The sequence below is a fragment of the Geotrypetes seraphini genome, chromosome 3 (assembly GCF_902459505.1).
Source record: "Geotrypetes seraphini chromosome 3, aGeoSer1.1, whole genome shotgun sequence".
NCBI lineage: Eukaryota > Metazoa > Chordata > Amphibia > Gymnophiona > Dermophiidae > Geotrypetes > Geotrypetes seraphini.
In genome coordinates this window covers 241,517,867-241,530,488 of record NC_047086.1, presented here as the reverse complement: position 1 = coordinate 241,530,488, position 12,622 = coordinate 241,517,867, and the positions used below count along the sequence as shown (strand labels likewise).

At 45.4% G+C, this 12,622-nt stretch overlaps 1 protein-coding gene across 2 annotated transcripts in view; it reads right to left on the bottom strand.

Moving 5' to 3' along the window:
- Nucleotides 1–2,335, bottom strand: part of NUP43 (nucleoporin 43) — a 78,053-nt gene extending 75,718 nt beyond the window's left edge. The window contains exon 1 of one of the 2 annotated variants that reach the window (XM_033936591.1): nucleotides 2,106–2,335. In XM_033936591.1, the coding sequence (XP_033792482.1) occupies nucleotides 2,106–2,225 (120 nt within the window). In that variant the 5' untranslated portion in view covers nucleotides 2,226–2,335. The remainder of the gene's footprint in view (nucleotides 1–2,105) is intronic. The other variant, XM_033936590.1, reaches the window with a different exon arrangement.
- Between the last annotated feature and the right edge of the window lie 10,287 nt (nucleotides 2,336–12,622).

Sequence of the window (12,622 nt, the reverse complement as noted above, 5' to 3'; positions counted from 1 at the left end):
TGAAGGGGAAGAATATTTAGAAGCTGATAAATAAAACTCTGAATTGCTTAACAAATATTTCAGTTCTGTGTTCAGGCAGCAGAAGACTAATGCGAATAGGGATGGAGGAGTGGTAGACCTTGATCGATTTTCAGAGAGTTGAGTTCATGAGAAGCTAGCTAAATTAAAGGTAGACAAAGTGATGGGGCTGGATAGTGTACATCTGAGGGTACTGAAGGAACTTAGGGAAGTTCTGGTGACTCCACTGACAGATCTTTTCAATGCTGGAGGACTGGAGAAGGGCGGATGTGGTCTCTCTACACAAAAGTGGAAGTAAGGAAGAAGTAGAGAATTACAGGCCTCTAAGTCCGACTTCTGTGGTAAGCAAATTAATGGAAACTTTAAAAACAGAAAATAGTGAAGATTTTAGACTCCAGTGAGGCAACATGGATTCACTTGTCAGACAAATCTGATCAATTTTTTTGACTGGGTGACCAGAGAATTGGGTAGAGGGAGTGCGCGAAATGTGATGTATTTAGATTTTAGCAAACCCTTTGACAGTGTTATACACAGACTTCTAATAAATAAACGGAGTGCCCTCAGGATGGGCCCCAAACTGACGGCCTGGGTCAAGAACTGGTTGAATGGAAGACGACAGAGGGTAGTGGTTAATGGAGATCACTCTGAGAAAAAGGATGTTACCAGTGGTGTGTTTTAATGTTCTGTTCTTGGGCCTGATCTTTTTAACATTTTTACAAGTGAAATTGCTGAAGGATTGGCAGGTAAGATTTGCCTCTTTGCAGATGATACCCCAGATGGTGTGAATAACATGAAGAAATAATAATAATAGCTTTATTTACATCCAGTCATACCTTTCAGTTCAAGACAATGTACAATAAGAGGTCTGAAACAGGAAGAAAGACTTAGGAAAGCCTGAAGAATGGTCTGAAATTTGGCAGCTAAAATTTAATGCTAAATAATGCAAGGTCATACATTTGGGCTGCAAAAACCCAAAGGAACAGTACAGTTTAGGGGGTAAAGTTTTAGTGCATAACTTGTGTGTGATAGTATGTGATGATCTTAAGGTGGCCAAACAGGTTAAAAAGGTAATGGCGAAAGCTAGAAGGATGCTAGGGTGCATAGGAAGAGGTATGGCCAGTAGGGGAAAAAAAAGAGGCATTGATGCCCCTGTATAAGACTCTAGTGAGACCTCATTTAGACTACTGTGTACAATTCTGGAGACTGCACCTTCAAAAAGATATTAAAAGGATGGAATTTGTCCAGAGGAAGGCTACTAAAATGGTGCATGGTCTTTGTCATAAAGAGAGACTTAAAGACCCAACATGACCAGCATCTCTCTCCTCTCCAGTAAGTGTCCAGCATCTCTCCCCCCCCCCAACAGCCTTTCTCTCTCCTTCCCTTCTATTCCTTCTCCCTCCCCTCAATATCCAGTGTAGAATGTGTTCGTATCTCTATGAATCTCTCCATCTCCCACATATCTCACTCTTCCCTCTCAGTACTTTGGCACCTCTCCCTTCCTCTTCTTCTACTGCAGGTCCTGACTTGTGCTTTCCTCCTGCAAGTCCATCATTCCATCTGACCCCCTCATGAGTCCCCTTCCTCCCTTCTAGATTTTCTCTTGTCCTCCCCCCTTCTTGATTCAGTATCTCTCCTGATCCCCCCCCCCGGCGAGTCCAGAATCTCCTTTAACTCCACCCCCACTCTTGCTGGTCCAGCACCTTTCCTGCTCCTCCTCCCTCTCACATCTAAGGAGCCTCCTTCCCTCCCTTCCAAATCTGTTTTGCCAGCTACAGCAGCAATAAACACACGTTGTCTGTAGCAAGCTCTGGAAACCTTTCCGCAGCCGGCACACCACTAATACAACAGACCTTAAGTCAGGGGTAGGGAACTCCGGTCCTCGAGAGCCGTATTCCAGTCGGGTTTTCAGGATTTCCCCAATGAATATGCATGAGATCTATGTGCATGCACTGCTTTCAATGCATATTCATTGGGGAAATCCTGAAAACCCGACTGGAATACGGCTCCCGAGGACCGGAGTTCCCTACCCCTGCCTTAAGTGCTTCGGTAGTAGGTTCCAGACCTACGTCCCTCACCCCACTCCCTACCTCATTGTCCCAAGAGCCAGTGGCGAAGACGTCAGGCAGCTGCAGGGAGGCAGGAGGAAGCGGACGCCAGCGGCTCTTACTAATCTTCTGAGATACGAACTTCGCATTGAATTTCTCCATGAGCAGCCCAGGCAAAAGAAAAGCTTAGACTGCAACTCGCGCTCATCCCAGGATGCAATTAGAGCATGCGCACTCCTACGCACACCCCGCACCTTGTCTCCGATTGGCCCGAAAGCAGTTGACAGGTGTACGGCGCGCCAGTAGGTTCAATTGTCCTCCGGGAAGAGGGCGGTAGGCAAGGATTTTCATTTGTGGACGACAGGGGTCGTTCTCTCGCTCGACTCTGGTTCACAGCAGCGGGCAAAAAGGCTACGAGAGATGACGGCTGTCTCTCACAGGACTGAAATAGTTTCATAATACTAACCTCAATAAAATCATCCAGTGCATTGGATTATGCCTGGGGCTTGGGTGACGTTTCTTCGTCTCCGTTTGGACCCGGTGGAGAATGGTGACACTACTACTACTATCGAGTGATGAAAAGTAGCAAACTGTCCACTCCGCATTTTCAGCAATTCAGACCAGCGATCCGGGTGCAATTAAAAATGTCGCTATAAGCAGGGATTGCAGACCACATTTTTGATTCCAGAGCTCTCTTATCTCCATTCATACCTTCCAAGTTTTCTAATCGCTGACGGTGTTGGGCAAATATTGGCAACCTTGTTCAAACTACGTCAAAAACCAAAAGGAATTGACCCCAAGATATCCACAGACAAGAAAATCCAGAGAAAACAAAACAAAAAAAAAAAACACCCCCTCTGTGGAGTGACGATGTTCCTAAATGGACTTTATTTGAAAGAGTCAAAGTTCCAAAGTTACACCAAAATCATCCACATAAAAATAGGTTATCCACATAAGAGCCTTAAAGGACCTAGTCCGCTAGGGATACAGGACCCAACACGGTCCGCATTTCGACAAAAAGTCTTCTTCAGGGGTCCCTGGGGGTCCTATAAAGGTGAATACGTGGGAAACAATTGTATGGTGAACCAAAAGTGAAACACTGCACTTAAATCAGCGGCGTAGCCACGGGGGGAGAGGGGGAGCAGCTTAGGGGGTCTTTTTGGGCCTCCCACTGTGGGCATAGGTTCTCTCCAACTCCCCTTTTACCTTACTGGTAGTGGCGGGGATTCTGAACCCTGCCAGATAAGTTACTAGTGCTGCCCCGCCGTTTCCTTCCTGCTCCAAGCATTCCAGGACTTCTTGTACATACTTTGAGCATGTGCGAGAAGTCCTGGTATAGCGGTGTGGGGGTGCCACCCCCGTCAACCCCTGGGCTCCCCCCCCCAAAAAAAAATTGTTTTTTTAATGCTAAAGTAAAAGTACAATGAAGAACACATTAAAATTTTTACTTAAGTTAAAGTACAAGAATGTATTGCCTAATATAATATTTTTAGAGTAAAAACTAAAAGTACTGTAACTGCAATGAATGGACTATTGGTAATGTTTTTATCCCAACAACTTTATTGCTTTACAGCTCATTCCACTTTGCTTTTAGTAAAACTAAATTTTGAAAATGACAGTGACTCATGCGAGTGTGCTTGTGAGTCATTATTAAGCTAGAACAGCTAAAATATTAGTTACTTAGAATTTTATTATGTATGATATTTTTATATTGTACGCTGAGTACCTATTGTGTAAACCGCTATGAACTGCTGGTTAGGCGGTATATAAAAATAAAAATTATTATTATTATTATAAAAGTGTTTATCAACTAACTGTACTTAAGGTTGCCATATTTGTGAAGACAATAAAGAGGACACAGGACCCTGCCCCATCCACACCCCGCCCCTGACCTCACCCAGGGCTGGCATTAGAGAAGGGCAAACAGGGCAGCTGCCCTGTGGTCTGGACTCTCTCTGCTGCATCCCTTCCCCAACATCTATTCTTTTTATTCCCCCCCCCCCACACACACACACGTCTATCTTAAATTTATTGTAAAAGTTGCCAGTGGCAGCAACTCAGCACTAGAGAGCTGCATGGGAACGGGGACGACGGGAATCCCGTGGGTTCCCCCTTCGGGTCACGGGGATTCCATAGGGACGCCCCCTAGGGTCACGGGGATCCCGTGGGGACGCCTCCTAAGGTCGCGGGGATCCTGCGGGGTTCAATACAACTCGAGCCGCGAGGCTCATCTTCTATTTCCTGTCTGCACTGCCACAGCACATATAGCTGACCGGAAGTCTTCTCCGATGTCAGCGCTGACGTCAGAGGGAGAGCTTAAGCAAAGCTGTCCCTCTAATGTCAGCGCTGACATCGGGGAAGACTTCCGGTCATCTATGTGTGCTGCGGAAGGCAGGCAGGAAATAGAAGACGAGCCTCGCGATTCGAGCTCCATTTGGCTGAGAAAGTTGCTAAGGTAATTTGCTTGCATATGAGGGCTGGGAGGCAAATGCGGAACACAAAAGGGGGGAGGGAGTGTGTTTTTGGATACAAGGCATGAACTTGGGAAAGAGGAAGGGAGGGAAAGAGATGCTGAGGTGGGGGAGGGAGTGCATTTTTGAACACAAGGCATGAACTTTGGGAGAGAGGAAGGGAGGGAAAGAGATGCTGAGGTGGGGAGGGATTGCATTTTTGACACAAGACATGAACTTGGGAGAGAGGAAGGGAGGGAAAGAGATGCTGAGGTGGGGGAGGGAGTGCATTTTTTGACACAAAGCATGAACTTGGGAGAGAGGAAGGGAGGAAAAGAGATGCTGAGGTGGGTGAGGGAGTGCGTTTTTGGACACAAGGCATGAACTTTGGGAAAGAGGAAGGGAGGGAAAGAGATGCTGAGGTGGGGGAGGGAGTGCGTTTTTTGACACAAAGCATGAACTTGGGAGAGAGGAAGGGAGGGAAAGAGATGCTGAGGTGGGTGAGGGAGTGCGTTTTTGGACACAAGGCATGAACTTTGGGAAAGAGATGCTGATGGGGAGGGAGTGCGTTTTTGGACAAAAGGCATGAACTTGGGAGAGAGGAAGGGAGGGAAAGAGATGCTGAGGTGGGGGAGGGAATGTGTTTTTGGACACAGAAGGCATAAACTTGGGAGAGAGGAAGGGAGGGAAAGAGATGGTTGTATACACAGGAAATGGAAGAAAGGAGAATTTTTGGTCATAGGGAGGGAGTGAGGTACAGATGAGAGGGAGAAATATTGTGGTGGAAAGGGAACAGTGGGACAGATTGAAATGGATGCAAGAGAGAGGAATGTTGGACATAGTGGTGAAGGGAATGGAGAGAGAGATGTGGCATGGTGCTGGAGAGGGGTGATAGAAGGAGAAATGTTGGGCATGGGACTGGTGGGCAGGGGTGAAAGATGAGAAAGGGATAAATTCTGGACAATGGTAGGAGGAACCAATGAAGCAACAGAAGAATTTACAGAAGATGGGAAAGCGGAAAAAAGAAACTGGGACCAACTTTATGGAAAAATAAGTCTCCAGACAACAAAGGTAAAAAACAGAATTTATTGACTAAAATATGTTAGCTTTGGGAAATGTATATAGCAGATGTCTTTGTATTGTGTTCAAAAGAAAAGGAAATGCATTTCTGTTTTTATTTCTACAATGCTGAAGTACTTGCTGACCCTTGCTGTGACTGGTGGGGATCCCCAAGCACCGCCAGCAGAGGACCTCCTCTAGAGACGGCCAGAACTCCCCTCCACCAAGCACAGCAGTCGCTGGCAACATCCATGAGCCACTGAGGTGCCAGCATCTGTGACTCAGGGACGCTACTGCTGCCTGCCAAGCTTGGCAAAAGGGACCCCCGGCCAACTGCAAAGGAAGTCCTCAGCTGACAGATTGGGGGTTCTCATCAGCTGAGTATTTATATTTTATATTTACATTAGAGGCTTTAGTAGAAACCCGTTTACAAAGTATGTATTCTTCCCAATTAATATTTCCAAATTAATAAAGTGTCTTTGCTTATTTGTAAATGGGTCTCTACCAGAGCCTTTAATTTAGTAGCATAATTAAATGAAATAACTATTTCTGAAGTTTATAGGGACAGGTGAGGACGGAGGGGATTCCTTGTGGGGATGGGTGGGGACGGAGGGGATTCCTCGTGTGGACAGGTGAGGACGGAGGGATTCCTCGCGGGGATGGGTGGGGATGGAGGGTCCTCATGGAGATAGGTGGGATTTTGGTGCGGACAGGTGGGATTTCTGTCCCCGCGCAACTCTCTACTCAGCACTTCCCTAGCACCTTCTCGCTACTGTGGCCCTCCCCAGTGGAAACAGGAAGTTGTCATGGCAGGCCACAGTGGAGAAAGGGCACTGGGGCTGGCGGCAGGGCAGTGCTATGAGTCGCTGTCACTATCCGGCAACTTTTACAACAAATTTAAGGTAGATGCACATGTTGGAGGGGAAGATAAAAGGAGTAAATGCTGGGGAAGGGACTCAGCAGAGAGAGACGCTGGCAGCAAGAGGTTATTCTCACCATAGTGCCACCTAGAAATAATACCCCTCCTGAAACATGTTGTCAGGGGAGGGGTAGAAGGTAGAGAGGGAGAGATATTGGACTTAGCGGAGGGAGTAAGAGAAGAGAGAGATGGACTTGTGAGGGAAGGAGGGAGAGATATGAGTCTCAGGTATGAGGAAAGGGAAGGAAGGCAGTAGGGAGAGAAGTCATTTGAAAGGGAAAGATGGATGGGGAAAGGCAGAGGGGTTTGAAGGAGGACAGGGAGAGGTGGCAGAATGGAGAAGAAGGGGGACAGGGAGAGATAGACTTGGAGGAGAATACAGGAAGCAGGAGAGGGAGAGATAGATATAGAGGGCAGAGGAGCTGGAAGGGGGTCAGGAGAGATGGCAGAGGGGAAAATGGGGAAAAGGAAAGATTCAAGGACAGGGACAGAAGAAAGAGGGAGAGATGAATGACTCAGAGCAGAGGAGGGAGGGGAGAGATGGACAGTGAAAGGCGGAAAGGATATGGAATCAGGGCCGGAAGGGGGGAAGGAGGAGAGATGTTAGACTTTGGAGGAGGGAGGGGAAAGGCAGAAAGAAGAGATGTTGGCCCTGTGGGAGGGATAGAAAGAGGGAGGAAGGGAATGCTGGGTTACAAGGGTGGAGAAAGCAACAAGGAGAGGAGATGCTAGAACTGGTGGATCCAAGTGGTATGGGGCTGAGAAAGAACAAATGGGGAGTGGGATAAGAACATAGAACATGACAAACAATCTTTTATTTCTATAAGCTCAAATTAAATACATCATCAACTGGATCCTTTCACCACAAGGACATCACATTTATAGGACTTTTTATACATGTTTTTTAATTTGAAATTTCCATGCATATGCCTTATTTCGTATGGAAGTGACAAATATGTGTTTTTTGATCCAGTCCAGTTGGAAGATTTTATTAAAGAGAAACCTTTGCTGAAAGTTTAATTTCTAATACTGATTTTTAGTTTTGGAGGATGATGTATAAATATATATAAATGCCATTTGCCTGTCCCTAGATAGTAGACAGATAGATTTGAAGTTTTGTTTTATTTTTAAATACTGGCGACCAATGATAATATGGACTAGGACATGGTAGATTAATTGCTTCATATGTTTTGTTGTTCTTTATATGGAATATGTATTTCTGTGGTCATTCATGAATATTTGTTATTAAGGTATTGTAACGAATAATCAAATAAAGAAAAAAAAATATACATGTGTTTTTATTCATGTGTTTATTTATTTTGAGCTTATAGACATAAAAGATTGTTTGTCTCAAGGTTGACATGGACTTATGGGCTCCTTTGAATATGCCAGCATAACAATGGTTGTTTAACTATTATGGGGGTCTGGGTATTGATGTCAACTTTGCCATTTTTGTGCTGTGTCTGACTATATCAACTGCCAACTGGTAGTGCATGTTTACGGATTGTACAGATGATAAGTTACCCTGTTCCAGGCTGGGGATTTAGCAACTACAATTCCTACTCCTGTAGCAGTGAAAGTCTTATGCAGTGCTTTCAATGCACATTTCCTAGCAGGTCCCTGCTCAGAAGAGCTAAACTCAAAACCTACCCCTGTAGCATTTAAAGCCTTATGGAGTGCTTTCAATGCATATTTCCTAGAGAGTCCCTGCCCAGAAGAGTTTACCTCAAAATTTATCCTGTTTCAGGCTGCCCATTTTCTGACATCTCCTACTCCTGTAGCAGTGATAGGCTTAAGCAGTGCTTTCAATGCACATTTCCTAGAGGGTCCCTGCTCAGAAGAGTTTACCTCAAAATGTATCCTGTTTCAGTCTGGCCATTTTCTGACATCTCCTACTCCTGTAGCAGTGAAAGCTTTATGGAGTGCTTTCAATGCATATTTCCTAGAGAGTCCCTGCCCAGAAGAGCTTACCTCAAAATTTATCCTGTTTCAGGCTGCCCATTTTCTGACATCTACTCCTGTAGCATTGAAAGCCTTATGCAGTGCTTTCAATGCACATTTCCTAGAGGGTCCCTGTTCAGAAGATAAATGTTGGGGGATGTAGAACCCAGGGTGAGAGGAGTTAGGAGGTGAAAGGTGTCACTCTTGGCTTGCTAAATCACATGTAAACCACTGTAGGATTTGTACGGACTGAACCCCTCCATCGCTTTCAGTGTTACAAGTTCCATAATGCACCATCATGGACCCATCAGAAATCCCTGAGTGTTACAACATCTCCAGCCTTGAATTAGGTCACTCAATCCCTCTGATACAGGAGATACCTGGTATGTGGGTCACATCGTAAGAGCTCATTCAGATGATGCTTGCTCTTGTAGCTACCCATGTATTCTCGATGATAGTGCCTCAGAAAGGATACATAACAATGTAGCTTCTTCAATGTACCAACCATTACAAAGATATAATTTGCCATCAACATTTAACCTTAGTATGAATGAATTGTGTGCTCATTGGCCAGGCTACAATTCATTATCTGTAATGGCAACACACTGTGCAAAGGGAGGTGTGGGCTTTCATTTGTCTGTGATATGAGCTGCAGATGAAATCCCTGGGAAGCCTCTAATAACAGCTGTTTAGGGAAAGGGGGGGCCTCTGTTTCCCCACCAACATGACTCGCTTGTAATATGTACTCCTTTGTTTCCCCAGGTGATACCGGATAAGGGTGTCGCCCATGGCTCCTCCTCTGCGTGACCCCCAGACACCTGCGGAGAGGGCCTACAATGATGCCCACATTGCCACCTGTGGGGTCATTGAATGCACCTTTGGGGTGTTAAAAAGCAGGTTCTGGTGTCTGGATAGGCACCGGTGGAGCATTGCAGCACCCCCCCTGACACCGTCAGCCAGATCATGCTGGGCTACTGCATGCTCCACAACATCGCCGTCAGGCGTTGAGTACCTGTTGATGTTCAGATCCAACATGTCAGCTTGCACCTGCTCGAGCTACCACCCAGAGTGGTAGACAGGCCCGCCAACAACTCATCGAGGAACATTTTTCATGTAAGTGTTACCAATGTGTTCCTCACATTGTGTAAGTGTGTGGAACTACACACTTGTCAATGAACTAGCCCTCTCCTCTAAAAGGCCACATTAGCATTTTTAGTGCCGGCCATGGCGGTAACAGCTCAGCCGCCAATAGTAATTCTGTGAGCATCGGAGCTGTTACCGTGGCAGCACAACTTTGTAAAGGAGTATGTGTTAATCAGTCGCCATCTGTTCTGCAGAAAGCGCTGGCCCTGTTGTACCCTGTGACCTCCTCCTATAGATCCTGCCGCTTTGTGCAGGTGTGCCACAGTGATGTCAAAAGTATGCCTGCAACTGATAGGGGTGCACCATTCAATGGAAGATGTCATATACATAAGTTATATCAGTGTATAGAAGCTGTCAGCTATATGGGCTCAGTTATTTGTAACCAAGAACTCTTAATGCCTTACCATGAACGCTTCCTACACGTACTCGTTGCCTCTACTCTATGCTTATCACTTGACTTACTCCCACTCTACTTGTAACCGCCCGTCTCCATTTGTACTCAACGACGTCTTTGTAATTTCTTTTCGCTGATTGTCCAGCTCTTCTTGTTGTAAACCGTCTCGAACTACCATGGCTTTGGCGGTATATAAGAATAAAATTATTATTATTATTAATATCTGGAGTGCTCTACATACAGCTGTTAGCGTCAAAGGTACATGATTTGGGATACTTTTCTGGGATGTTGCCAAGTGTCGAGCTGATGAGGGTTCCATTGCTTTTCTCTTGAACTATGATCGTATGCAGGTCTGCTTACAACATGTGCCCAATATGTGTGAGAATAGCTGCATTGTAGGTAGAATGTGATCTGTAGGCTACTAACAAGACAAGTTTCTCAACTTTGGAACACAGTGACAGAAATCTATCAAGAAAGTGTAGCCATATGCAATGATGACATCTAAAAACACACACATTGCCATTGTGGAAAGAATAAATGTCAGAGCATGGGGTTATTCCTTCTTTCCTTCTATTTGCCCTTGACTGTAGGCTGTGATGCACTGCAAGAGCTTTTGGGAAAGAAGCCACTTTGATCTGATATTTGTGTCAATCTTTACCTGCAATTTGTAACTGTTCACAGCATTAGACCCATATAGACTAAACCATATCCATGTATCTGGATGGCTGTCTACAGATATTCAACATTTGGGGAAGCTTTAATAAGCTCTTTCTGGGATTCTACATTCTAAGTATACAATCCTCTTAATGTCCTTTACTGTTTTCTCTTACTACAGGAACAAGGTCAGCTTGGTTCCACCAACATCAGCAAGTGGACACTAAGGCCACCTAGTCAAAGGGTTGGCATACTTTTTTGGTGCTTCGACTATTAATACTTATCATTGAGATAGCATTATTAAATCATATTTACCTTTAACTTGGCCAGATCACGTCTCTTCATTTTAGCAGTATTGAACTCCTCAGGAACACATTGACGTGTGAGTTTTTGGGGCCACCTTCACAGGCCAAACAGGATGCCATCCATGCTGTGCCCACCCATTTGATCACATTGTCAGGCCCTTCAGAGTGGTGTACACCTTATTGTACACTTTTACATTAGGTTTTGGCAGATCAGACCCCTCTGCCTTTCCTTATGACATTAATGGCCCCACTCCAAAGGAGCATCAGTACGATAAAACAAGGAGCAAATGGGGGAGTGTTGTGCAGTGCTTCAAGCTACAGCCTCAAACCCATGCTGCTCCCTGTCACCTTGTCCAACTCACTTAATCCCCCATTGGCCCAGGGAAATGTACTTGCATACATTACCCACTCCATGTAAACAGTTGCTCTTCTCAGCTCCCCTTGGGAGAAAACTATACAAATATCAATCCATAAATGTGTCAAACTAGAACAAATTGGGTTTTGGTAGGGTTACCATATGGCTCCAGAAAAAGGACGATGGATTGAGACATCCAGGTTTTACTTCCAAATTGCAGGTAAAACCCAGATGCCTCAATCCATCTTCCTTTTTTGGAGCCATATGGTAACACTACCCTTTGGCTGAGATAAAAAATGGCTTGCTACTTTACCACTTTCTGTGGCATTGTGTCTTGCAAAGTATTCTGAGTGTTCACATAATGCATCCAACATAGTGGGTTTTTCCTTAAAGGCCAGATGTCTGCTCTTACTGCTTATGGCTGTAATGTAATTCTGAGTGTCTCACTCTCTCTAAAATGTATGAAGGTTGATACACAGCAGTCCCCAGATCTTACTATCTCTTTCACAATTGGCCTACATCTTACCTAATATCAAACCTCAATCATTGCATGTATGTTAGTGATCAATGGAGCACAATACTTGCCTTGCAAAGATATTTCACCACACATACCATATACACCCATAACCTGCCACAAAGAGAGGGGCAGCAGGAAGTAGGCACATCTATCTTATCCCCATTTTATGAAGCTACGGAAGGCTTTTTAGTGTGTGCCACAATACCTCTGACACTTATAATTCTTTTGAGTGTCTGAGCTGTTACCACTGCGCCAGGTGCAAAAATACCTTATGGAGCTTTGTCAAAGTGTGTGTGTGTGGTTTTTGGTTGTTTTTTTTGGGGGGGGGTTAAGGAGAAGACTCAAACAGTTTTCAGTCATGTAGTCTGGCAGATATACTGCACATGCTGATAAAACATTGGCAGTGGGCAAGGCTATGATATTCCTTGGTTTTAGAAGCTTGCTAGGAACAGCGTGGTGGGGGGGGAAGCACTGAGAAACAAAGGGTAGAATTTGTGAAGCACCTGACATCAGGGCAGGATTAATTCATCGAGGGCCCCTAGGCACACAAGTACACTGGGCCCCCTGCCCCGCTCCACCCCACCATGCGCCCATGCGGAAACAGGAAGCTGCGGCAGAGGGAAGCTTTGGGCAAGCAGCACCGCTTGCAAAATTACAGTTCCCGTTGCCTTTCTTACCCACGTTGCTTGCTTGTCTTACTTTCCGTCAATGGGGAGGGGCCATGTTGCTGATCGGGGGGGGGGGGGCTGTGTTGCCAATCGATGCTGGAGTGGCCCATTGCCGTTTGAAAAAAACAATGTTCACCCTTAGAAATTATGAAGT